The sequence below is a fragment of the Hypomesus nipponensis genome, chromosome 2 (genome assembly GCF_054491055.1).
Source record: "Hypomesus nipponensis isolate SF chromosome 2, ASM5449105v1, whole genome shotgun sequence".
Taxonomy (NCBI): Eukaryota; Metazoa; Chordata; class Actinopteri; order Osmeriformes; family Osmeridae; genus Hypomesus; species Hypomesus nipponensis.
In genome coordinates this window covers 9897195-9924351 of record NC_140362.1, presented here as the reverse complement: position 1 = coordinate 9924351, position 27157 = coordinate 9897195, and the positions used below count along the sequence as shown (strand labels likewise).

Sequence of the window (27157 nt, the reverse complement as noted above, 5' to 3'; positions counted from 1 at the left end):
TGAAACCAAAATGGATAACCTATGTGATTTGTGCAGCGGGTCGTGGCCGTGGCCAACACAGCATTTTACCCATGCTTCCCAACTTTACAACTGGCTCTGGAACCAATCGTAACTCCTAATGCCTAAACCTCACAGCCAATCAGAGGCAGAGTGGAGAGAGGTTTACACACCCATCTTACATCATCTAGTAGAAACAATTTTAATACAATATAAGAAATGATGTATTTTGGATGTGTGTTAGCTTTACGGTAAGTGATGATTTAGACTTTTGCTTTTTAAGTAGTTCAACACAGGTAACCAGTTTGTTTTTTTGTTTTTTTATGATGTATGCTATACAAAAACATTATTTATGATTAAAAGAACATGATATTGTTTACAAGAGCACAGATTCTACATAGATCTAGCCTCTTCATTTTGCTCTCAAATTTCACCAGATTTATGTGTTTAACAAAAAAAAAAAATAAAGAGCCTAGAGGGTCAGGAGTTAGCTGTATCCTTCTCACCTTTTTTTTTTTTTTTACCCCTGACCTGTTTGCATGCCTGTTATTAGCAAGGGGGTTTAGCACTTTTGCAAGGCATTGTATTCATGTCACATTCTAATTGGGGGCTGAGCACGCCTAAAGGTCTGATCCTAGAATCGCCCCTGGTGTAAAACATGTTCCTTGTGACTTATGAACAAAAAAAGATGCTTTGAATCGTTGATATAAGCCTATATTAAAGGGAAGCTGGCCGGAAAGATGCAGTACAATGAAAAAGAGTTGACTTTGTTTATTAGAATGAGATGCTCGGATCATGTGACCTTTCCACAATAGAGTGGTCAGATGAGTGAGGCACATGGTTCACAACCGTCCTTATATACAATGGATAGACAAGTTCAAATATAATGTACACAGAACATTTCCTTACATGGCCAAGCATAGTTAGCAAATGGGTACAGTAGAAAAGGCAAACAGGTGATAACATCATAACTCATGTAAGGCTGTTTCTACATACCGGTATTTCTTGCTTACTGTCTCCAGAGTCTGGACATATCCATATGTGGACTGTAAGATGCCCACTTCGTGACCTCTTGACCTCAGCAAAAGACAAGTCTCTTGTGTACAAAAACTCTGCGTATCTTTGATATAGCTGGGAAACTTAATTCCCAGGCTGCAAGAGTTGCACAAACCTCAGATATATGACTCATATATCAGTATCTACAGTTATGGAGGTGACAGGCAGAAAAAACATATCACTGCTGTGGCATTCAAACCGTCAGCAGCCCCACAATAAAGCAAACTCCTAATCGGATTTTTGAATCAAAATCAGTCTTCCCTATTTTCCCTGAGGCAGAAATCCCATTGGAATGTAGCAGAGGGGACGTTTTGATGATACAAGTAACCATCAATGACACTTGAAACGTAAATCTAAATTATATACCCTTAAGCTAATGGAAATACTTTGGATTGGCATTCAAGCGAATCGTTGGTCACACAACAGTGAAGTGTCCAAGAGCATTATCTGTGATTGCATTAGCCTCCTTCAGTACACTGTCATTACCGAGTGTCATTGCCCAAACAGGGTCAACGGAGACACAGAATAACCTGCATCATCGCCATGCAGGAGACGACAAGCCATTATACGACAAACTGCAGTTATCTGAAATGAACTGTGTTGACCCGAGAGGAACAGCGCGAGAGTGCTCTGCCAAATATTATCTACTCATTTTATATCACCATTACCTATGAGATTGGACTATTTAATATAATGACCAGGTTGATTATGTGTAACTGTACATAGCTGTCAATATAAGTACTGTTGAGGACAACCCCCTTGGCTAATACTGATTAAGGTTTGGCCCGTCACACTCACTTCATATTTTCAATTTCAATATAGCTTGATTATCTCCATATGACCAATCTTTCAATTGACCAAACGCAGTTTATATCAGCATTGAACGCTGTAAATGAATGTAACATGAATGATACGCACGGAGTTAAATAACCTTAACTACCTATATGATCTCTTGGCATTCACCTTGGCCCCTTGCCTCTCCACACAAGCTCTTTTAATGGAAGAAGTCTTCCATCTTTTCAAGCAGTTTCATATCAGCTCTTGTCTTCTCCCCTCCCCTCCCTTCAGGAGACCCAGTGGACACCCCTGCACCAGAGTAGAGCTTCTGTCAGCCATATTAAAACCATTAGTCACTAGGAAAAGCGGGTCAACAGCGGACACAATTAAATCTGATCCCCAAATTCACTTAGACCAGAGACAAGGAGGAGTAGAGGGACATGGGGAGGTCAGAGAGAGAGAGAGAAGAGAGAGAAGAGAAAGAGGACAGGAGAGGCTAGACGTCCCAAGAGAAGACGCACAGCAAAGAAGAAGAAAAAAGTCACTCTGGCAATGTTTCAACTGATTATTTTTATTATTACTTATTTTGAAATACATCATGATTGCCATCATCACTGTCAGCATTGCTCTGTTTCAGACTTAAATGGGAAAACTGCACACATCCATCATACAGTACATACTACATACAAACATATAGTGCTGCAAAAAAAAAAAGAAAAAAAAACAACACAGCGGAAGTCAATAACGACTTCAGTCATTCTAGATACCACTCACAGACACAAACTAGCCCTACACTCCCATAGTCAGTAAGCTTCCAAACTCAAACTCTGCTTTACAACATGATTAAAAAGTGCCAATCAGAATGATCTACTGTAAAGTACACTGCAGTAAGACAGGGGAGTAAGACTGTGCTTTACATGTAGGTCAGTGTACAGAAAGTCAGCTCAGTAGTGCATACATACGTACATACATCACAGCAATGGCATAGAGGAACACATCAGACGGACTGCTCAAAGTCGGGTTGGTCCGTACCTGGTCAACAAAAGGGCATTCTACCTTACCGTGCATACAACACAGGGGAATAACACAGGATAGGAGATGTGAAGTGCTTATTTCTTTTGGGAGAAAGAGAGAGAGATGAGAACAGATTAAAGGTTGTTGTGTGTTTTTTATTTTTTTAACAACACTCTGCGTCAATGTAACGTTTTGGCACTGATAATGGCGTCGCCATAGGAACGCCATTTCTGCGTATATGCATCTACCTGGGGATTACTGGGAAGCACAGTTAAGACTGGCCAGGCTAGCTTGCCAGCTACCCGAGATCGGCTAATAGAGCACAATAGTCAACAAGCTGGGCTAGCTGGACGAACGATTGGCTTAACCGTCCTAGTACCACAGACAGCACCTTGGAGCCTGACAGTAACCTAGAGAATGTGATTATTGACCATCTGCAGGTTATTGCTAAGAGAGTTTTTTTCCGGTAGTTTACACAAGTGTGTGAGGGTACTTATTCTGGTTCAGTACATTCAGATATCAGATGATAGTTAATGAGAGTCTCTATTAGGCTGACCCACACTTCCCAGCTCACTCAAGTCACATGCTAACATGAATAGCTCAAATGCTACTACTTAGTGCTGGAATGATGCTGCAAAATTACACTGCCCATGGAGGTGCACAGTCTTTGGTCGCTAAATCAGTTAAGAACTTCAAGTACCATGCTCATTATGTCAAGTACCAGTTTGCCTTTCCAAAAGCAGTAACATAAAATATAAAGCTACTAATCGTGGATGTGTGTTTGTGTGTGTGTGCAACGTTCTCAGTGGAAGTGTCCCATGGCCTCGGCAGCTTTCACCCTCACTACAGGGTCTGGGTCCTGTAGCAGCATCACCAGACCTGACAGGAAACAGGAAGTACAGGTTGAGAGGAAGCACCTTGAAAACAGGAAGTGAGCATCAAAACAAGGAAGTAAACACTTCCTACACGTGTCCTGTGTCCAGACCGACCTTTGGTCACGCTGCCCATGTTGAGGTGAGAGAAGAGCTCCTCAGGTAGGTTCCCCAGCAGGAAGCCTACAGGAAACAGGAAACACACCAAAGAATAGCTACCCTTCAACAGACTGAGCCCAGTGTTAAACACACTGCACATATTCTATATTGAGAGACTAAAAGAAGACCATTGAATGGGCCAAGTGGTTCTTGACATAGTGTAACATCACTTCCTGGTGTATATGGATTGAGGTGTTCCACCTACCTATGAACATGGCAGCTCCGGCTCGGACCTCGGCCCAGTTGCTCTTGAAGAACTGGATGACGGAGATGTGGTAGAAGTTCAGCATTCCAGGGAAGTCCTGGATCTAGGGACGGACGGAAACAACATGACTACTTTGGACTGCTCGTTATCAACTAACCTGAATGACTGAATTATGAATCCTCTTTCAATTCAGTTTTGAGACCATGCTCAATTTTGATTCCAGTAACTCAATTTCTCTTCAAAATCACAGACACAATACTCAATTACCAAAATAGTCATTTGTGACTACACATACTACAAAAAAACTATGTTCCGAGTGTGTTTGTGTGGAGGTAGGAGCATGTCCACTCACAATGTACTTGGTGAGGTCGTTGATGAACTCTCCGTAGTGTAGGCCCTTGTCATCATGGAGATGGTTTTGGAACATGGTGGTGATTTGCTCTGAACCCACAACAGGTGCACACACTCGCATGGCATACTTACAAGCCTGCAGACACGCACACACACACAAACAATCATTAAATATAATTGAGTGCCCACTAGGTACATTTCATGCTCTAAAATGGGATGAAAATCTATGATATTGACCTTGGATTGGATCTGCATCATTGTGTGTGTGTGCGAGCGCGCGTGTGTGTGACCAACCTTGACCACCTGCAGGTTGGGGTCAGCGAGGTGGAGCAGGAGGCTGACCAGAACATTGTGGATCTGGTCCTTGAAGATGGGTTCTCCTGAGCCGAACTTGGACAGGTTCCCTAACAGCATGATGGAGGCACAGCGGATCTCATCGTTCTCCTGCAGGGAGTTAGGAGTCAACCGGAGGTCAGCTACTAAGACTAGGATCTCATGTAGGCCACAGAAAACAGTTATGCTTCTCGGTCACCAGGTAGAATAGGAGATTCATCATAGACCAACATGCTATTAACATGCTTGCCAAGAAGGGTGTGTGTGTGTGTATGTGTGTGTACGTACACTCTCCAGGAAGGGTTTGATCTTCATGAAGATGTAGACCACCAGGAGGTGGACGTTCTTCTTGTCCAGGTAGAGCAGCACCTTGGACAGGCCAGACATGGCCTCCAGGGTGATGTGCTTGCCGGGGTCGTCCTTCTCCTCCATCCCAGAGCTCATGGCCGCCAGCAGCTCCTTGGCATATTTATTGACCTGGGAACACAGGGTGTGGAAGTCTGTGCATGTAAATCTCTGTGTGTGTGTGTGTGTGCACATGCATGTGTGTATCTGTGTATATGCGTATCACTGTGTGTGCAAACTCCCTCTGTGCGTGTACATCTGTGTGTGTGTGTGTGTGTATGAGAGAGCACGCGCACCTTCTCGGGCGAGCCCACGGCAATGTTCCCCAGGCCCCTGACGGCCAGCATGCGGACGGTGGAGCAGGGATCTGAGATCCTCTCCATCATGTTGTTCATCAGTACATCCATCAGCATCAGCTCTGTTACCACGTGGTGGTTCAGCAGCTACTCACACACACACACCAATGAAACAACCCCAGTGTGAGATACAACCATGGATTTTATTTGTTTTGAATGAACTGATCTGTACTTCTGTGTGACTTCTCTCTGAACGGTGTGTTTCTAAATCTGTGTGTGTGTGTCTACAGCACCTGTCACGTCTGTGACAGTCTTAGTTATTCCAAGCCAAATTCCAGCCTGGACGACCTTGATTATTTACTATAATTATTTACAAAACCTTGACGTCAATCAGAACCCTCTCCACACTATAGAAATCCCCAGAATACTCGAGCCAGTCCAGACTGTTTCCAACTCATTCAGTCTCCCAACCCAACCACACGCATACATCAGCCAATACATTAGCAGCCTGCTTGTGGTGAAGTAGCGCTGCTTACAAAGCTTGTGTGTTCATTAGCATGGTAAAGTTCTGGCCGACAGCCTGGGCCTGGCTAGCCAGCCAGCAGAACTCAGACAGCAGCCTCCTCCTCCACTGGGCTGGTGCTCAGGAGCCAGGTCCAGGTCTTACACTGGAGCCGTTGTTCAGGTAATGGATAACATTCCTCAATGATGTCACAGTTTTCAAGAATGTAAAAAAAGGCTCAAATAAATGGCAGCGTAGCGGGTATGGGAAACCTCTAGCCGGTGTTTGACTGTGTTTCAACCCAGGGAGACGGGGAGTGGGCCAGGTGCGTTACCTCAGAGAAAAAGGCGGTGACGGTGACCCTCTGGCACTCGTAGATGTTGTTGAGGCAGGGGCACAGGCACTCCACCACGGAGGGCAGACGGGGCCCCGCGTGCTTCGCCATCGCCCTGCCAAACACACACACACACAAGCAGGTTGGACAAAGACATGGGGAGAGGGAAGGATACAGATGCATGGGTCTTAGGTTAGGGCTGTTCTTGAGTCAGGTGTGTATGTTAGGGCTAGGGATCAGGGATCATGTCTGGGGAATATGACCCTGGAAAGCAGGGTCAGAGATAGGGGTCAAGTTCAGAGGTCAAAGCTAGTGATCAGGGGTCAGGGATCATGTCTGGGGAATATGACCCTGGAAAGCAGTGTCAGAGATAGGGGTCAAGGTCAGAGGTCAAAGCTAGCAGTCAGGGGTCAGGTATGTGAACCTGGAGAGCAGGGTGACCCCAGTGGTGTGCCTCTGGGGGTCCTTCATGGTGTCCCAGGCCACATCCTGATCCAGCCTCTTCACCACCTCGTCCAGCTGGACCCGGGCAAGGAGGATACGCAGGGCATCCACTGCCACCCTGTGGACACAAAGAGGATTACAGGGCTTCATGCGATCCTGCTGCTACTGTAGACACCTAGCATCTGACCCACACCTGGAGGGACATGGACATGGAGTGTTAACCTGAATGCAGCTTCTAACACCCACCTACTGCCTTCACTACAGCACACGTGTGGTGTCCTAGCCCAGACCAGGAGCACAGGGTCACACAGCTAGCTGTGGACTGTGGGTGCGGTTGCATGTTTCTTATGTTTCTATACGGGTTGCATTGCATGTTCCTGTACATGTCGAGGTGTTGCATGTTCCGGTACACGTCAAAGTGTTGCATGTTCCTGTACACATCGAGGTGTTGCATGTTCCTGTACACGTGGAGGTGTTGCATGTTCCTGTACACGTCGAGGTGTTGCATGTTCCTGTACACATCGAGGTGTTGCATGTTCCTGTACACGTCGAGGTGTTGCATGTTCCTGTGCATGTTGCTACAGAATGTTTTCCGAATCAGCATGTGTGAAGCCGTGGTGCAACACCCACCCCGGGACGTCAAAGCTGGGCGCAGGGTGCTTGGCTGCTTGGCCGCTCTTCCTGTCCTGGCCCAGGCTGGTGGCGTTGATGTCCTTGGGGAGGGTGACACCCACGCTGGAGCCCAGGCGGACCAGCAGGCAGGAGAAGAGCCTGGGGAACAGACTCACCACCGCCTCCTGGCTCTGACCGTTTAACATCAGCTCCTTCAGGGCACACGTCATCTGAAGGGAGGAGGGGGGACGGGGCAGGGGCAGAGGTGGGGGGAGAGGGAGTGAGGGAAGGGAGGCAATGAGGTGAGTAAGGGAGTGGGCAGGGGGTGGATTTGGTGGTTGGACAGAGGAGGCAGGGGTAAAGAGAGGCAGGGATGGAAAAATGTGTTAGTATGAAACACAGTATACATATACGGCAAGTGTTTTCATCAGAGCATCTTTGATCCATGACCATGTGTCTCTGTGTGTGTGTGCGTGCGAGACTCACGGCCAGGGGCTGGCTGGTGGCCACCTTGACAGTGAGACCCGGCCTCATCATGGACTCCTTTCTGTCGGCGTAGGGCGCCATGACAGTCAGCTTTTCCATCAGCATCTCCATAATCTGATTGGCCACGGTGCTGTCGGCGCCCAGAGCTATCCACATCTCACAGCTCCAGCTGTGGGGCAGAGGGAGGTAGGAGGGGAGGGAGGGAGCAACAGTTAGAGGAGGAGGGAGACAAACAGAGTGTAGCGTGGTAGGGAGGGGTGGAGGAAGGGAAGATAAAGAAAGAAGAGAAAAAAAGAGAAGAGAGAGAGAGAGTAAAAGAGAGAGAGATGGCAGGCTAGAGGGAGATCCTCACCTGTCGAAGGGCAGGGGGTAGGAGATGAGGGTGGACGTGACCGTCTGCAGGTGCTGTGTGGCCAGGATGAGGATGGTCTGCCCCACGGCCACCTTCACCTGGTCCTCACTGATCATCTGGAGACGCACGTGCAGAACCTCCAGAATCTCCGGCACCTGACACACACACACGACAGAGTTAGACAGAGACAGATAGACGCCCCAGCTTGTGTTTGTTTATGTGTGTGTGTGTGTGTGTGTATGTGTGTAGATGCATGTCGATGCGTACGTGTGTGTGCGCGCATGTGTGTAGGTGGCTATGCGTACGTGTGTGCGCGCATGTGTGTAGGTGCCTGTGCGTGTGTACGTGTGTGCTACCATGTCCTGTAGGCCGGCTCCCCTGTTCTTCAGCAGGGTGTTGAGGATGACGCTGGCAGCGCGGGAGCAGTTGGACTGGGAGTCCACTAGACCCTCCAACAGCATGAAGATGACCGCCGTCAGCTGCTGCTGTGGCACCCGCTTACTCACAATCTACCACACGACACATAGACAGGGTCGACAACGGCCGCGGTCGCAATCGGCGTACTGACAGTCTACGACAAAATGCTTAGGAGATCCCGAACAGGCAACGATGGGAAAACAAACAAGTTAACTGTCAATGAGAATGCAAGACTGCGTGACAGAGAACAAGACAGATGCACAGACACAGGAAACATGACAGACAGATAGACGCAGTGGGGCAGACAAGCAGACAGGCAGCCAGGGGTGTACCTTGGTGAGGTCAGAGCAGGTCTTGTAGAGGACAGTGTGGTCAGGGTTGTCCAGCTTCTCCTTCAGGGGGATCAGGTTCTCCACAGACTCATCTTTGTAGTCCAGAGAGAATCCTACAAACACAAAGCGGAGTCAGGTGACTGAGCGGTTAGGGAATCGGGTTAATAATCTGAACATTGCCAGTTCGATTCCCAGCCATGCCAAATGACGTTGTGTCCTTGGGCAAGGCACTTCACCCTACTTGCCTTGGGGGATTGTCCCTGTACTTACTGTAAGTCGCTCTGGATAAGAACGTCTGCTAAATGACTAAATGTAAACATGCCTGAAACCTGTATGTCCAGAGCCTACGTGTTTAAGTTTCAGTCCAAACAAACAGCCATCTTGTTCAGAAATACTTCAGCAGTGTTGGGCTAATCAGGGAGTTTGTTTATGTGTGTGTGTGTGTGTGTTTATGTGTATGTGAGAGTGAGTATGAGTGGTTGATGCATATGTGTGTGTGTGTGCTCGCTAACCCTCATAGCGTAGCTGGATGTAGAGCAGGGTGTAGATGCAGTCTATGGCGGCCCTGCGGACGGGGGGGCAGGGGTCGGTGCAGCGGGGGGCCAGACGTCCCAGGAGGGCCCCCAGGTTGTGGAACGACACCATGTTCTAGATACGCGTGGAAACAGGAAGCAAAAACAAATCATCTACATCAGTTTTGGTCCTCACCCGCACACACACACTCTTCGATATCCAAAAATGTGTGTGAAACACGACACAGTGGTGTGTGGTCACGCGTGTGTGTGTATTAAGGTGACAGCGTACAGGGGGCCTCAGAGCTGTGTGCGTGTATGTGTTTACCTTGACTGTGAGGTTGTCCAGGTAGAAGGCCAGGATGTGTGCGGTGGTCTTCAGGGCCCTCTCTCTCTCCTGCTCCTGACTGGAGCTCAGCCACGGCTCCAGGTGCTGCAGAACACACAGCATCACGCTTACGACGTCACCCGATGACACATGACATCACGCTGCGACATGGCACACCACGACATCACACTTTGACATCATGCTGACATCACGCCGAGGCCATCGAAACATGACTGACTGACTAACAGAGGAGAGAGTACGACAGAGAAGCCAGCTAGGCCTCAGTCGGGTAACGGTTCCTGGCGTCCCTCCGGCCTCACCTTGAAGATGCCCTGCAGGCCGTCTGGCGTTGGCTCCCTGGACAGAGCGCTCCTTAGGAGCTGCTGGAGGCCCTGGTAGGTGTCTGAGTACAACGCCTGAAGGAGAGGAAGCACCACAACTGACGTCAATTTCACTGCTCGCGCAGCGACAAATGACAGCGTGTGATTTGTGTGCCTGTGTCTGTGCGTGATCTTCTGTGAGTGTGGTGTGTGCGAGTGCGTATGTATGTGGGTGTGTGTTAGGGCGTGAGTGTAAGTGTGTGTGTGTGTCCATGCATGTGTGTTCCTCCCTCACCTCTCTCTGATTGGGGTCCAGGACCTCGTCATCCTTGCCCTTATCCGGGGCGTCCACCGGGGGCAGCCCGAGGACGCTGCCCACACACGTCCGCAGCATCTCGAAGGTCTCGTTCTCTGTCAGCGCCGGCTCCAGGTTACTGAACCCCGGGGTCAAGGGTCATATTTGTCAACGGAGCACCTTGCACAGGTGGAATCGGAACAGACTGTCTGTGAACCTGATACCAATTACCAACTCACTTACTTACTACCCAACAACTATTCCTTACCCATGCAAGCAAGTAGCCCGTACCCACACGTTAACAACCATGCTTTACCCATGCCAACAACTATCCCGTACCCACATCAGCCCCAAATCAAAGCTCACAACATATTCATTACAGCCATTCCCCCCCAACCAACCAACAATAAATGTTAAATTGACCGTCCAGTATCATCTAGCTAACCACCCCAATGGGCCAACCAACCGCCAGTCTCTCTGCCCCTCCACGTCTGAGGGAAAAGCAGTGGCTGTGGAACGATGTGATCGAGCGACGAGGTGACCAAAGGATACATCAGGTTGGCGCAGGTGCTCATCACAAGATGGCGGACTGGAGTCCTCATCACGTCGGTGGGCTCTGCTTTGATGAAATCCTACGGTTCATTCAAGACAAGAGAAATGCTTTTGTGTTGAGAGGAAGTGGACAGCCGCAGTTTGAAACATGGCTCTCTCAGAGAGCATGCATTTGAGATTTTCTTCCACAAACCGTGGAGACAACAACATTTTCAATATTAATGAGTGTGTTTACAGTAATTAAGAGTGTGTGTGTAGTTACTGACCAGCATGACTCCCATGAGCTCCTGCTTGCGTGTGAACATGTATCCTTGTCGTCGCACACACACACCGATTGCCTTGGCTATGAGGCCCACGCTTTTGATGAGGCTCAGCTTCATAGTCAGGTCCTGATGGAGGAGACGGCACACACACACACACACACACACACGAGAACAGACACATACACAGTCTCTCAGACTGTGGTAATGATAACAGCAACGCCACTCCAAATCACCTACTGAGCGCAGCCGGCACAACCGTTGTCTGGAAGAAATCATTAGAAGAAGGCGGCAACAAGTACATTCCCCGGGCCAACCATCCCACAGCACCGCAAACACCCTGCAGCGACGTCAGAACGAGGCCGTCACTCAACCCAACGCTCTACTCCGCTCCCTGCACCATGTGCCCCTGTAGGCCTCCATCTTGGAGGCCAGCCCAATAAACGATGGATCATGCGTTCATGTTTCATAAAGTACCGTGTGGACCAGATCGTTTACTGGGGTCTAAACACATGGCAGAAGGAACAGAAGGAACAGAAGGAACGTGCGTGAGTGATCGGCTGAGTTTCACACCAGTCGGGGGGTGGGGGGGTGGGGTGCCAAAAGCAGTTTTGTTGAAATGGGCGTCAAAACAGGATGGGCGAAAAATCAGTCAGTACCAACCAAGAGGGTGATTGGTAGGGATTGATCGTCCCTCGTGCCTCGATTTGTAGGGAAATGATGAAGATCAGAGGCTGGAAAGTTGGGTTTCGAAAGAGAGAAAGTGCAGCCCTCCTGCAGCTGTGTTCTCTGAGCCGTGGTTTAGGGAGAGACTGGCCCGGGACCAGAACGCTGCCTAGCATTAATGTGAAGCAGATCAGTTTTGCGTTAAGAGATTTGGTAAGTGGGGAAAATCCTTTTTGGACTGGTAGTGCAAAAGAAATATAGAGAATGATAGAAGGTGAGAGAGAAAAGTTGGCAAAGAAAACGAGTGAGGAACACACCAGGAAAAACAAAGAAGGTGAATAAGGAGGGAGAGAGGAAAGAAAGAAAGAAATAGTGGGAGAGACGGAAGGAGAGAGTCCTCTGTGTTCCCATTACGGTACCTTGGTCTCTACTTTAATCCCCAGAACCTGTACAACAATAAAAGTAGCAATGAGTTTAATCCACAAGGTTTCACGCTTAACATAAACACCTGAAAGCAAAGAAAAACCCTCAGGGAAGTTCCTGTACCCGACCGAACGAAGCTAATGAATAGTGGCTGAGTGTGTGTGAGGCTAGCCTACATGGGCTCTAATGCCTGCAGGAAGAGGAAGGTGTCACAGATACAGATGCCCCTGATCTCTATATCATTACTACAGAGTGACAGGAGGGTTAGCCAGTGTTACAGCAGCTGTCCTGGAGATGAACCCTGTTCCACTGAGGCACGCATGTCTCCCTGTGTGTGTGTGTGTGTGTGTTTGCATCTATCCGCCACCTAGAATAGACATCAAACCCTCATGGTCTAGTCTAGCGGACAACCTTGTGGTTGGGGTTCATACCCGGGCAGGCTCTAGGGTGAGAGGTGAACAGGATTCATACTCCTGTGAAAACCGTGACTGATGGTTTTCAGATCCTTTATGGAACAAAAATAGACAGGTGGGAAAGGGTGGATATAGAGTAAGCCCATCTGTATCCATGGAGACAGTACCGTAATACAGTACATACAAGGCCGTATACAGTTAAAGCCATATATAGTACAAGACTATAATACAGTATACAAGGCCATACTGCACAGAATAAGCCCATATCTAAGGGCATAAATAAGCCATATACAAGGCCAAATATAATATAAAGATTGGAGGAATTCCATGTGTGACCTCTCTTTAACCATCACCTAATGGCTTGTTTCTCTTTGCTGTGGCTCATTGTTCCATTCCTCTAAAAAATACCACAAGTATGCCTCTGGGCTTGACCACAGGCAGTTAGTGACACTCATGCAGCAGCAGACTCATAACAGCCTGTTTGAACGTGACGGTCATCTGGCACTCTCTAGCTCTGGGGCTCAGTGGAGCTGGGTAGACGTGGTTATTTTTGTTACTTGGCCGCATCCGACCCCAGAAACAGCACAGTAGGACAAGAATACTGAGCAGATACAGTTGAAGTCTCTGACTCCTACCTTGGTGTTGAAGAGTCTGACCTCTGACCCCTACCTTGGTGTTGAAGAGTCTGACCTCTGACCCCTACATTGGTGTTGAAGAGTCTGACCCCTACACCCTAGTGTTGAGGTGTCTGACCCCTGACCCCTATACCCTAGTGTTGAGATGTCTGACCCCTGACCACTACCTTGGTGTTGAAGTGTCTGACCCCTGACCCCTACATTGGTGTTGAAGTGTCTGACCCCTACATTGGTGTTGAAGTGTCTGACCCCTACATTGGCATTGAGGTGTCTGACCTCTGACCCCTAACCCCTACCTTGGTGTTGAAGAGTCTGACCCGACCCCTACATTGGTGTTGAAAACTCTGACCCCTGACCCCTACCTTGGTGTTGAAGTGCTGGCTGATGCTGCGCAGGATGTCCTGGTCGATGTGTTTGAGGACCGTGTCCTCGGGTGCGTGCAGAGCCACGTAGCCGTAGCACAGGATCAGTGTGCTCTTCATCTTCTCCACCTCCACGTCGTTCTTATCCTGGACACACACACAAACGCGCACACACAGGCTTAGGGGTTAGTGTTAGGTACCCAGTATGGGGGAAAAATTCTGCATTCGTGCTCAGAGGAATATGACTCTGTTTAGGCCCCAGTAGTAAAACGTCCACACCTGCCATACTGGGTTGGAAATGTGCTACATGAGCTTTGACTGTCCAAGCAAGATTGACCTGATCTGTGGACTAAGCTACGTTAATCAACACCAGATCAAATATAAACGCACATAGAAGTCTTGATTCCCACAGGTTCAAGAGTGTGACGTACTTTGAGGAGGCCAAATATCCCAGAAGCTTTCTTGAAGGCGTCTGACTTGCCAAACTCGCTCAGCTTGGTCAGTGTGCCCCCCAGGTGACTGCTAGCGCACAGGCCGACTCCCATGGCAACGCCCTAAAAAAAAACAGCCAATCGTAAACGCACCTTCCAGGAACGGTTGCCTATAGAGAAGTAGCATGTACCCAACCACCAAAACACACATTTGCTGTACAGTTTACTTTCTAAAACTGCACGAAAAGCTCTTTGCTATGCCAGACACGTTTACAGCATACAGTATTTAGAAGCTAGCCAGCCAGACAGCAGACAGGCGGGCGGGCGGGGAGACAGATGGGACGAGAACTGGTGAAAGGCAGCTTGTCACAAGACTGTCCCCCTAAGCCAGTCAGCCTGTTCAGTCTCTCTGGACAAAGTGCCAGTGTTTTTATAAAGAACTCAATATCTCATACACTGAGGGTCACTTTGTCCACCCACACATAAATACACTGAAGGAACTGACAAACGACAACCTCGGCACTGAGAACGCTCATCAGCTACCATCTACACCCCACTCTTGTGTCTATGAGTTCATGGGTAGAAAGAGGTTTTGAAGACTCAAAACACTAGTTTAGAAAGTAAAAAAAAAAAAAAAGAGTTATTTATCTTTGTGGTGCATGTTTGTTGCTAGTTTTTGGGGGGGATCTAGTTTTTGTTGTTGTTTTCTTTCCTCCCATAAAGGCGGCATGGGTACCTCTCTCTCGATGGAGTCGCTGTGCCGGGCTGAGACCAGCAGCTCCTGCAGCTGTCGCTTCACCACCTCCTTGTTGCTGCACTGCTGCAGAGCCACGCCCACACACTGGTACAGGAAGCTCTGGTTACGCAACAAGGAGACAGGGTTCAAACCTGGGGAGAGCACAGTGGAGGCTCTGTGTGTGTGTGTGTGTGTGTGTGTGTATGTGTGCTAAGGACGTTAGCAAGAGCGGTTTAACAACACGTATCGATATCCTTGCTTCTTCCAGGTAGCGTGCAGAAGGTTACCCAATGTCACAGAGCAGAACAGACTAGAATAGAATGTCGGTGGGGTTTGTTGTCCACCTTTTCTTCCATTAAGTTGTTGTAGGTGGAGAGGTAACGCGTTGCCTCGGCAGCCAGCTGACACGCCCACTTGTCGTCAGCGATGGCGACCAGGGATTTGGACAGCAACTGCAGCCAATCAAAACACAGATGGGCGAAACAGATCATTAATGCCTACACAGATTATTTGGATGACTTTACAGGGAACTTCACGAATATCTTGTAAAACCAAATGAACTATGGAGATGGTTCAGATTCGCGGACGATTCGCAGACGGAAATATATGAGGTGTTTAACGGCAGTCCACCTTCAGCAGTCTCTCCTCCCAGGCCTTCTGGTCAATACTATCAGGACTGGACTCTGGAACATATGAGAAAGACAGAGAGAGGGAATGAGAGACATAAAGAGAGTGCGAGAGTGAGGGGGGCAAGAAAGGGAGTGAAAGAGAGACAGACTGCAAGCAGAGTGCAATAGACCTAATGAGAAGAGAAAGATAGAATGAGCATGACAGAGTTAATGAGAGAGATAATTAATGAGAACGAGAATTTATGAGAGAAAGAGATGGCAGAGTGAGTCAATCCTAAACACAACAATGAGCGAGTGAGTCTCCAGCACACTAAAACAAGAAACAATAGAAAACTATGTTGACCCACAGACTCAGACTTGGCTGAACTTCCAGAACAAAAAAAACAAAAAAAAAACACAAGCAGAAAATCCGAAGGCCGCTCCAAGCCAACCAGAGAGCTAAGATGATTTAAGATCGGTTTTAATACCCTCTGCTCCACTCAAACTTCAGCTATGTCGTTTTTTATGAGGGAGAGGAGAAATAGCCCGGAGCTAAGAAAGCTCCCGGAATAAAAATACAGCTTGAGATTGGCTTCATAACTGGAAGCACTTATGATATCTCATAACTGGGGGGCTGTCGGGGAGGAGAGAGGTGACCCCTGTGGGCCGTCTCTCTCCGATTCACCTCAGCAGAACACCGGGAGAACCCTGTAAACCCGCTGACGCTAGCGCGGGGAGACACATAGACGGGACACGGTGTTGAAGCTTTCGATCTGCCGTTGCTTGGTGGCTTAAGTAGGCTCTAGCTCTAGCTGTCTGTTGCAGTCTTCAATCGAGCGAATTTAAGAGGAATTGAGTAGGGTACAGTTCAGTGGGTTTTGTTGAATTGAGTCTGAAATTGTTTTCGTTATACTTGAGGTGTGCTTGTTTTAGCCAGTGGTATCGGAGGCATACAGCACTGTGCTCCAGTCTGTGTCGCTCAGAAGTTGAATTCAAGTGCACCCCAGAAATGTAAGTAGTTCCGTATATTCCCCCTTGGGTGTGTTTGGTTCATACCTTCAAGCAGCGTGAGGATGGGGGGGATCTCCTTCTCCCAGAGTGCCTCAGTGTTGGGGTGGATGTTGGGGCTCAGCACGTTGAGCAGAGACAGAGAGGGGGAGCCGTGACCTCGGCAGCGGAACGGGAACGCGGCATTGACCTGGGGAGAGAGGGAGCGTACTCTGAAAGAATTCTTCTGAAGGAATCCATCAAGCCTGTCAACTCTCCTGCATCCTCTTGGTCTCATTACAGGAGTTCAGGTTCAAAACCAAACAATGTCACTGTGTTTTTGCTGCTTTATTGGCTCTTGATTGATGTTGCTTGATTGATTCTTAATTGATGTTGCTTAATATATTCTTGGTTCATGCTGTTTATTGATTCATTATTGATACTGCTCGATTCCAAAATAAACAAAATTCTCCATGTAAATAACTACAAAAGGGATTTAGAAGCGATGCACACTGGAATCTTTTGTGAATGTCCTGCACTTTTCCCTACTCACCAGCAGGCGGACCATGAGCATCTGAGGGTTGGGCAGGTTGACTGGAGAGGAAGAGGAGAGCAGAAGAGGGTAAAACTGAGTAGTCGTCATCGTTATCATCATCATCATCATCCTGGTTAACTACCTAAATGATTACCTAGCGCCACTAGACTCCTATCACCCCGCTAACAGCCTGGTCTAATCTGCCCCCCCCCCCCCCCCATCAGAACCATTACCGTACTGCGGGGTTCGTCTAGACCCGGTGATGAATCTGGCTGCTGGGTTGCTCGGCTAATGTGAGCCAGACTTGGCTGGCTGGCTCTCAGACTCAGGTCTCTAATGAGAACAGACTGTCTGGGTGGAACACTAACGGTCCCTGTTCCCCTGGGAGTGAGGCCGGGCCGGGCAGCCCCCATCTTGTTTACATTAAGCACTGATGGGGGAGGGGGAAGGGGGTGATAGAGTATGACTGACTCCCCTCGCCCCCCCCACCTCCAACAGCTGGAATAGTCACACCCCACCAGTCACCATGACATCATCCTCAATGGCCAGGTTTGGACCCTACCTCTGTGAGTGTATGTGTGAGCGTGTATGTGTGCATGCGTGAAGAAGTGTGTGAGCGGCGCGTGTGTGAGTGGCGCGCGTGTGCGTGAGCGCGCTACCTTGCTGTGTGAAGTCGATGGTGAAGCTGGGGTCCTGGGCGGCCCTCTTCTTGCTGCCCAGCAGGATCAGGCTCTTACACAGGGCGCTGGTGGCGTTGGAGTACTGGGGCGGGGTCAGGTAGAACAGCAGCATGGGCCACAGCACCTGCAGCACGCACACACGCACACACACAGCTCAGAGATTCTATAGTACCGAGGGCAGTAAAGCCAGCCAGCCAGCCACACTCAGACATACAGGATAACGTGGGCAGACGCAGTGATAAAGTGACAGTCAGTGTTAAGTCAAAAAATGCAGAGCACGAGATCTGAGACAGGCCGGCTGGCAGGGTTGATGATGACAAATGCTCTCCCTGCCTGGGGTGTTGCTCAAACAACTGTGACATCAATGTGCCCTGCCATCTCTGGCCCTCCGCTGTAAACGCTCGCTTCCAACCACGACTCGGGGGCTGGGGAGGATTTCACGACGAGAACAAACATAAAACATTATTTATTAGGGATTTGAAATGTGTTACTTTTATAGCATCGACTCCCTGTCTGAATAGTGTCCAGGACCAGTAAAATGAAGTTTTGTATAAACAAACTCATCTGATAAAATGTGCAGGGTGGGAGAGGGTGGAAATAAAGTGAGAGAGTTACTGCCCGAGGAGTAGGCAATGGAAAATGGAGAAAAGAGAGCAAACGAAGGAAAAAGAGGGTGACAGAGATAGAGTTTCAGAGAGAGAGAGAAAGACAAGAGTTCAGAGGGGTAGAGAGAGACAGGAGAGAGGGGTAAAGAGAGAGTTGAGAAGGTCAGAGAAAGAGAGAGAGATGGGTAGATAGAGGGGTAGAGAGTTGAGAGGAGTAGAGAGAGGGGTAGAGAGAGAGAGAGAGAGAGAGAGAGAGAGAGAGGGAGAGAGAGAGAGGGGTAGAAAGAGAGAGAGGAACAGAAAGCAGATGGCTCACGTCCGTCAGTCTTCCCACGGTTGTAGTGAAGAGGTGGAGCGTGTTGTCGCACATGCTCCGCAGCGCCTCATTGGTCACCTCCTCTGGGTCTGTGGGCCGCTGGCCGCGCTGCAAACACACACACACACATAGAATTATATACAAATACATACTCTCCACACACACCACAGCACACATCCAGGATGATGGAGCGTTCAGGACACATGGTCACCTACGTAGTAGGTGTCATGCAGGGCGCAGTGCTGGACTATGAACTTGACCAGCAGGTCTCCGCCCTCCAGTTCCAGGTAACCATGGTGAGCCATGGCACTGATGACCTGCACCACCCTTTTCTTCACCTGCAGAGGGCAATAGACACAGCTATGTTTATACACACACACAGTATGTATATACTGGACAGATATATTGGATACACGTGTGTGTGTGTGTGTGTGCTACCTTATTGCTGTGGTCAGCCAGTGGTTGTCTGATGCTGGCCAGGATAAGGAGCTTCTTAGTTTCCATCATGGATGCTAGAACGCAGAAAGGAGAACAACACAGTGAGTGATAGACTTTGTGAGTGAGTGTGTATGACACACTCTGTGTTTCTGGTGTTCTGTAATCTTGAATAGGATTTCAGTGAGGGAACTGATGAGGTGTATAGTTCCTCTTGTTATGAAGTGTGTGTATATATATATATATATATATATACACACACACACGTGTGTGTGTGTGTGTGTGTGTTTGTGTGTGGTTAGTCCTACTGGTAGAGTTGATGAGGTGTCGGAGCACAGCCAGAGAACCCATACGGTTCCTCTCGTTACTGTTCTCCAACTTCTGGAGCACAAACACGATCAGACGATCTGGAAAGGTGTTGGCTGGAGGGAAGAGAGACAGAGAGAGAGGGTGAGACACAGAGAGAGAGGGTGGAAAGAGGGAGAGGGGGAAAATGCAAGGGCAGGCATAGATTCAGGGATGAAGGAACAAAGAGCGAATGAAGGAAGGAAGAAAGCAAGTAGTGGAGGACATGGGGAGGGGAGGAAGGAAAGAAGGAAGGGGCCATGGTGAAGGAAGGAAGGGGCCATGGTGAAGGAAGGAAGGAATGAAGCGGCCATGGTGAAGGAAGGAAGGGGCCATGGTGAAGGAAGGAAGGAAGGAAGTAAGGGGCCATGGTGAAGGAAGGAAGGAAGGAAGGAAGGAAGGAAGTAAGGGGCCATGGTGAAGGAAGGAAGGAAGGAAGGGGCCATGGTGAAGGAAGGAAGGAAGGAATGAAGGAAGAGGCCATGGTGAAGGAAGAAAGGAAGGGGCCATGGTGAAGGAAGGAAGGAAGGAAGTACAAAAGAAGGAAGGAAAGTAGGACAAAAGAAGGGAAGGAAGGAAGTAAATAAAGAAAAAAGGACGGTAACCAGGACAAGAAAAAGGAGAGTGGGGCCAGAAGGAAACATCTCACAACATGTTATCTCTGTATGCAGTCACACCGTCCTGGATAACGACATTACAGAAGCCGGTCATGTGACTGCTCTACCTCAGCAGGGAGAGCAGTGCAGTCACAACTCATAGCACACCCCCACACACACAGCCCATCAACTCGCAGATTCTCCAAACAGAACCTTCCTCCCTTCCCTCCATGGAGACAGCATCTGATCCGACATCATGTTACTTCATGTAGGGGGGAAGAGGGAAAGTTGCATTTCTAGACGATTCAAGCAAGGCTATATTTTATGTAATCCAGGCTTGGCTGGAACACAGTAGAGCTCTCTCCAAAAACAGTGCTTATGTGGGACTTCCTCTTCCTCCCCTCCCCCCCATTCCCTTCTTCCACACTCTCCTATTCCACTATCCCTTCCTCCTCTCCTCAGTCCACCTCCGCACATGACCACATGATCACCACAGGTCAACCTCTCTGGTCAACCAACAGTGACCACTAACCACAGTCAGGCATCACAATACCCGACTGATCCATTGGTGTGAAGGGTTATGAATACAGAGTGTATGGATAAAAGCTATAAGGGCAGTGTTCCAGATGTAGAACAATGGGCGCTGGTTGAGGAGCGGGCCTACCCAGGATACTGAAGCTTCGTAGAACCTCGTTGTGGTTCTTCACCGTGGGGGGGCTGTTGTAGTCCACAGGAGCACACACCTGTGGGGGGAGGGCAGTAAAGTTAACGCTGGTGAACATCTTCTGGGCCAGCAGCGAAACGAGTCGTGACAATATCCTTGAATGAAAATCCATGAATGTCTCGTGATGGGGATTAAGGAGTGACTGTGTCAGGAGTGTGTCAGGCCATTAGAATGCTGGTCTCTGGGGTGACTGTGGTGACATGGTACAACATGCTACTACAGCTCCTGTCCCAATAGCCTGGGGCCGTGCGTCCCTGTTCTGCAGGCTGCACACTGACAATAGAGCTGTTCCAGTCTGCATGCTGGTTCATTCGCTATGCGGTGACGTTTCAAAGATGTCGACGCGAGATGCTTAGCGTTGACTACAGACTGTACACACTGGCTTGTGTGTTGGGGTCAGTCAGCGAGGGTCAGTCTACTGTACCTGCTGGTGCAGGGCAAAGAGTAGACCGTCCACCTGAGTCTCAAGCACTCTGCTACCCATGTTAACAGCTGCATCCAAGACCTGGCACAGGCTCTGTAGAGGACAAACACACACGTTACAATTCAACCTGCACTAATGAATATTTACATTCTGTAAGTACAGGGAAATTCCCCCGAGGCAAGTAGGGTGAAGTTGACACCCAAGGACAAAACGTCATTTTGCACGGCCAAGATTCAAACCGGCAACCTTCTGATTAATTGCCCAATTCCCTAACCGCTCAGCCATCTGACCCCGCAAGGTGAATATGGTTCACCTTGCTCAATACACCATCCAGTGAGTGAAGGCCTACCTTACTGATGATGTAGTGCTCGTTGTTCTTCTTGTAGAGGGAGAGGATGGTGGGGATGAGTTTGGGAATCTGCTCCTCCAGTTTATCGTTGGCCATCAGGTGACTCATAGACCCCAGCGCCTCAGCCACGGTTAGTCTCAGCTAGGTCGTTGCCACACACACGGTGGGTTCACAAGGTTCAGGGTGATTGTGACGGAAAGGATAAGGATTCAAAAAGTGTCTCATTAACTTCATTAACACCTCTGGGTGGGGGGAGGGGGGGTAATGTCCTTTTAACCTCTAGCTGGGGCCAAGACAAATAAAAAAACACACAGTTTGGAACCAGTGACTACTAGAACCACTACTAGACTCTCATCATCCAACTCACTGGAAAAACAGTCAGCGCATCCAACTCAACCAGAACGGTGTTTATCAATGTGGGCAAATAATCAGATTTTAAACATTCTGAAACACGGTCTTCAGATGGAACATTACTCTGCATTTGTGGCTCTGCGGTCAATGATGTCAAACCCAAACGGGGTCCATTACCTGATTACAGATAAGGAGCTGGTTCTTTGGTTGTTATGGCTGCTCTTGGCTCAGACCAGAACAAAAAACACACCAGACAAGACAGCAGCCTGCAGTATGTAAGCTCTCTCCTAATTAACCTGGCAGAGGTCGACAGTCTCCCCCCCTGTCTCCTTCACGTCTAGCCTGGCCTGGGCCTCCTTCTCTGCTGACAACATGTGGCCTCGCCCTGCGTGTGTGTGCGTGTGTGTGTGTCTGTGTGAGAGAGAGAGAGCGAGAGAGAGAGAGAGAGAGAGAGAGAGGCTGATTTGTGCTCATACATGTCCTATCTCAACTCGAAGAGAGCCTTCGTGCACTCTCTCTGCCTCAACAGAGAGGCCTTCCGAGACAGGAACGAGATGAAGTCCTGTTAGGTTTCCCTGGCAGTGTCCCCGCAGTTCCCGCTACCTTGGACTCCCTGCTCTGCAGCCAGCTGGAGAAGAGGATGTCGTAGGCGGCGGAGACCTCGCTGGAGAAGGTGTCCTTGCGCACCGTGGGGTCAGGAGCCTTGTCCAGGTTGGCCAGGTACTCCAGGATGCTCTCACTGAAGTGGGAAAGAGCTGGGGGGGTGAAAAGGGTGAAAGACCGAGAGAGGGGAGTGAAAAGAGGAAGAGAACAAGGAGAAAGAGGAAGAAGGAGAAAAAGGGAGAGAAAGACAGAATTGTATTTTTATTTTTTTAATGCTCTTAACTGAAACTACGGCAGTAATGCAGTATACCAATGTGTGTATGTCTACGGTGTCCAGGGGGCTCACCAGAGGAAAAGGCCCACTTCATGTTGTCATGTTTGGCCAAGGCCAGCATGGGCAGCATGGTGCCCAGGATTGCATTCAGGAATGGCACCATACCATAAACTGGAACCAAGCACAGGAGCCACTTAAGTGACATAAGGGAGGTAGACATCACCACAGCACAAACATACCTATGTATCAGTAGTATTAGAGGTCTGATTAGGAGGCATTTCAAATTTGAGAGACGGATGAAACAGTTTGATCTGTTTGAGTGTCCCATTATCTATGTAACTATGTAGCTAAAGATGACTAGTCAATTATCAGACTTCCATAGCTGCTGTTATCATATAAGTTGTGTAGTGGACATCCACTGAGTAATGGAACACTATTTGTGAACAGTGTTCATGTAGAAGTGCTGCTACAGGGTCAGTTTTGCCTTTCGCATACAACTATATGGACTGCAGCAAAGACATGATCACAGATCAGCACTCCTTGACCGAAATGCAAAACTGCAGGTCCTGGAGCATAACGTGGAGTTGTGTGTGTGTGTGCGTTGTATGATTGTGTGTGGCTTTTCTCTTACTGTTGGAATCAGAGAGGCTGGCTAGTGTCTGGACCACAAAGAAGTGGGGCAAGACCCCTGGCTGGAACTTGGTCAGGATCTCCTCCATGATGTCATTGATGTGTTTGTTACCAACGGCGACCAGGATGTTACTGGCTGCTTGCTGCCAATCAGGTATGACATCCTGTAGAAAGGGGGAACAAACTACCAGCTGATTTACTGTATATAGACTAGTACTTCCTGTTATCAGATCTTGAAATCAACTGAAAACCCTATTTTCCGTTGAAAAATGTTGTATGGTAATTTAAAAAAAACGGATAAAACAAGTTTTACATAGATGGGATATTGGGTCTTCTATTTGAATCTGAAAGTATCGTATCTGAATGAGTACTTCATTCATACTCCAGCACACACACAGAGACGGGACAATGTTTATTGAGAGATCCACACCTACCTTGGATCGTGTCATCTCGTCAGAAGCCAGAGAGATGATGCTCTTGATCCTGGGGGAGCTGATCTCATCTATCTTACTTTTGACCACCAGTTCAATGGTTAGCAAGATGACCACTCTGTGGCTGACCACAAGCTAGAGAAACAGGTAAGGAAAGCTGTCACTTTCAACACTGTGCCACAGCACAAACAGTCTTCCAAATCGGATGACATTTTATATGTATGCCACCACATCTGAGATAAGGGATATGGTTTTAGGGATGATGCGAAGGATAGGTAGCCAGAGGAGTGAGACGCAGCCGTAGATGGTCAGAGCCAGACATCACTGAGCTGCTATTTTAACAGCCAAAGCCTTCTCTGTCTCACTAACCACACACAAATCTGTGAGTGCGAGCCGGGCCTGGCAGAATCAGATGATGACAGTAGTGGGACCACAAATCAAGAACCACATTTACCCAGAATACAGACAGAAAACTATAACATGGTGCTAGATAGTGTGCCTACACAGTGTAACAGTGCTGCTCTTGAGACTTAACAGTGTAGCAAGGATTGTAGGTTCAGCCTTAACATTGTGTGTAAAGTATTGTTAGCAGCACTAGGCAAGAGGGTGAGGCAGATCTAGAGCAAATAGGAGCCACATTTGTACAGAAGTCTGAATATATGGACTTATGAATGGACATATATATATATATATATACACACAAACACACACACACACACAGACCACATCTGTAAAAAACTGTAAAACATAGCACCAAAGCAACCATCTCACACATATAAATTAACTTGACTATGAAAGGTGATCCTGATACTAGTGACCTTGAGATATTGAAACAAGCAGGTCATTCTGCCATACACACAGTTCAACACCATAGCTAGTCAGTGGGATGAATAATGCTAAACAGCTCCTCCACGTACCAACCTTGGGGTGTTTCAGTAAGTAGTCCTGGCACATGGACAGCACCCTGTCTGGCTGCTGTTTGCCCAGAGTCAGCATGGACTTTCTGACCTGCTCTTGTACTACCCCATCCTTGTCGTTGGCCACATCCAGCAGGGCCAGGGTCACCTCTGGGTAGAGCACACAGACAAAGAGTGACCATATTTCCCTCTAAGGCAGGCAGGAATAAATAGAAGGAGGAAGTGTTGTAGACCCCAGGGGACAAAGACTACAAAAGACATCAGACAAAGATTAAACCAGGTCAGGACAGGCCAGGGTGACGTCAATAACACTGGACTAAGGGACAGAAGAGCCCAGTAGATACAGAAGAAGATTAGGGAGAAGTCTAGACACAAACTTGAACATGTTAGTAATATGTGTGTGTGTGTGTGTGTGTGTGTGTGGGGGGGGGGGGGTACTTTACAGAATACAGTACACACAGAGGCCTACTTCTAAGTCTGAACACTGCAGAAAGAAAGAGATCAGGAGCCTTGAGGTTGATGCAGGGGAGAGGTCAAAGGTAAGATGCTAAGAGACTCACGCTCTATATCTGACTCCTCCATAAGGCCTATGCAAAGGCTGGGAGAGGGGAAACTTTCAAGAAGGCATGTGGTGAGACCTGGGTGCAAAGACTGGTCCAACTAGATTGACTGCAAAGAGAAGAGACAGAAGCACAGTCAAATTATGTTAAATGTATTTAAGTATAAGAATGTCAAAACGTCCCATTGAACAATGTGTTATTTGGCAGGCGAGCTAAATTGATAAGCAACGTGAACAAAATCATAACAACGTGTTGCAATGGACAGGAGTTGTCTTCCAACATTTGCGTTTGATGAAGACAAAATAAAAACGAATCTAACACGCTGTTTACTGGATTAAGCAAACCACGAAAGCTGTTTGCTAGACACCAATCAAGGCCACCGTAGAGTAATAACGAGTAGCTAGCTGATAAGCAACGTAACACTGACCAAACATGCTTCTACTAGTTAAACAATTTGTAGAATGAGCACTTCCTCATCAGAAACCAGCAGTACCAGTGAATGTACTAGCTGGCTAATTAGCGTCATCAAGCTAGTCGGTTGCAGTCTGGACTAGCTGGTATAATGTTCAAGTAGCTAACAATGACATTCAAAGTTTTAATCTCTGTTATATTTTAGAGTACTGGTAAACTTGTAACCTATGAATGGAAGGACTGGGCTTTGCGGAGGTGCAAGGTCGGCTTCCTACCTGTGTCTGTGTGTCGGGCTAGCCTTTTGCTAGTAGCAAGCAAGGAAGCCACTGCTGCACTGTGAAAAACAGGATCTCCGACCTTACTGACAACAGTGTTGCGATTTGTGCTGTACCAATACACAGTGAACACAGTCACTTCTATTTAGCGATTGGGTCTTTACCCCTTCACACACGGACAGAGACAGTGGAATCGCTAGCTAACGTTGGAGCTGTCACTCGGACTGCAGGTAGCTCTATCGTAAACACCCTATCATGTGCCTCGAGTCAGCAGGAACGTATCAGAGACTGTGGGCGTGACTGGCCATTCCCAGTTTTGGAGAACCGCGAGTGGAGTTTTAAATGCGTAGCGGTCCCTATATCACGAGATACGATGCTATATCACGTTGTTAGTTATGCAACGTTATTGGTATTTATTTTTTGACATACATACCATCTCAAAATGATTATTTGTCGCAAATATGCAGTCATCTTGTATTGTCATATTGCACATGTTGTTATGTAGCAGTACAGCCATACTATTATTCATAGTCTGCGTAAAATGGTGCCTTTTTCTTTGCTTTGACAACGATAAATATTATTTGTGTTACTGCCATCGAGCGCGGTGGTTTTTAACTAGGAAAAGTCGCTAGAGGGAGCCAGTCAGTTGGACTTCTCCCCTTCACCTGTCAGAGCACTCATGCTGACCCTCCTCACCTGCATAAACAACGTCCCGACTTGACTAATGTGCTCAATAAGCACCTACCGAGACACATCAGCACCACCTCTTTAATGGGAAATCTCTTTTGGTATGTAGTCGTAACAGAGGAAGCTGACGGAGCACAGTAAGATACGTTTTGCTCTGACACTGATCTGGAAGTCTGGAAAAATGATTCGCAAATAACCAAGAACCCAAAATGTGTTTAATAATCCAGTTGTGTCATGGACACACTGTCACACAGTGTGGGCAACTGTCTAAACATCACCTGCTTCCTCTGTTTCTCAACCCTGACTACTGTCAAACATCATGCTGTTCTATCTCATGACTGCTAGTCAGAATTGCGCCATAGGACCGAGTTAAAGGTAAAGAATTTACCATCATGAAACTCAAGCCTGTGTTAGTGAACTGCAGGGTCAACCCAGTCTAGAAATAGACCTTGGTTTATTATTGTTAGCTGCTCAGGTAAGTTCATTGTCTTTGTATAGTCTATGTGTCTTCATGGTATGGAAATTACAGAACAAGTGAAATATGTTTGTAGGGATTGGCAAATCAAGGGGAATCAAATCGTTTGAGTTATTATACAG

At 48.0% G+C, this 27157-nt stretch overlaps 1 protein-coding gene across 2 annotated transcripts; it reads right to left on the bottom strand.

Moving 5' to 3' along the window:
* Positions 1–2385: 2385 nt before the first annotated feature.
* On the bottom strand, positions 2386–26110 carry mroh1 (maestro heat-like repeat family member 1). 2 transcript variants are annotated; one of them, XM_084704540.1, is made up of 43 exons: positions 25874–26110; positions 25188–25296; positions 24632–24777; positions 23714–23845; positions 23281–23443; positions 22722–22820; positions 22376–22527; positions 21422–21562; positions 21073–21165; positions 20589–20667; positions 19292–19405; positions 18987–19060; positions 18764–18886; positions 18549–18656; positions 17607–17751; positions 16966–17006; positions 16482–16623; positions 15448–15500; positions 15162–15269; positions 14818–14937; positions 14082–14204; positions 13651–13797; positions 12237–12263; positions 11158–11280; positions 10892–10971; positions 10340–10478; positions 10045–10140; positions 9725–9829; positions 9397–9532; positions 8885–8997; positions 8492–8644; positions 8136–8290; positions 7784–7952; positions 7316–7527; positions 6666–6803; positions 6242–6356; positions 5406–5552; positions 5053–5241; positions 4726–4875; positions 4433–4567; positions 4081–4183; positions 3834–3899; positions 2386–3723 (listed from the first exon to the last, which is right to left on the bottom strand). In XM_084704540.1, the coding sequence occupies exons 2-43, from the start codon at positions 25207–25209 to the stop codon at positions 3647–3649; spliced, it is 4953 nt and encodes a 1650-aa protein (XP_084560666.1). In that variant the 5' UTR covers positions 25210–25296; positions 25874–26110; the 3' UTR covers positions 2386–3646. The 2 variants fall into 2 exon arrangements, with proteins under 2 accessions (XP_084560666.1, XP_084560675.1); XM_084704549.1 differs by lacking the exon at positions 12237–12263.
* Positions 26111–27157: the final 1047 nt, after the last annotated feature.

Excerpts from the sequence above, each read along its gene's own strand:
- mroh1 (XM_084704540.1), bottom strand. The coding sequence starts at position 25,209 with ATGGAGGAGTCAGATATAGAGC. Across the intron at positions 9,830-10,044 it reads GCCTGCAGGGCATCTTCAAG|CACCTGGAGCCGTGGCTGAG; the intron begins GTGAGGCCGGAG and ends TGTGTTCTGCAG. Across the intron at positions 8,998-9,396 it reads CATCCAGCTACGCTATGAGG|GATTCTCTCTGGACTACAAA; the intron begins GTTAGCGAGCAC and ends TTGTGTTTGTAG.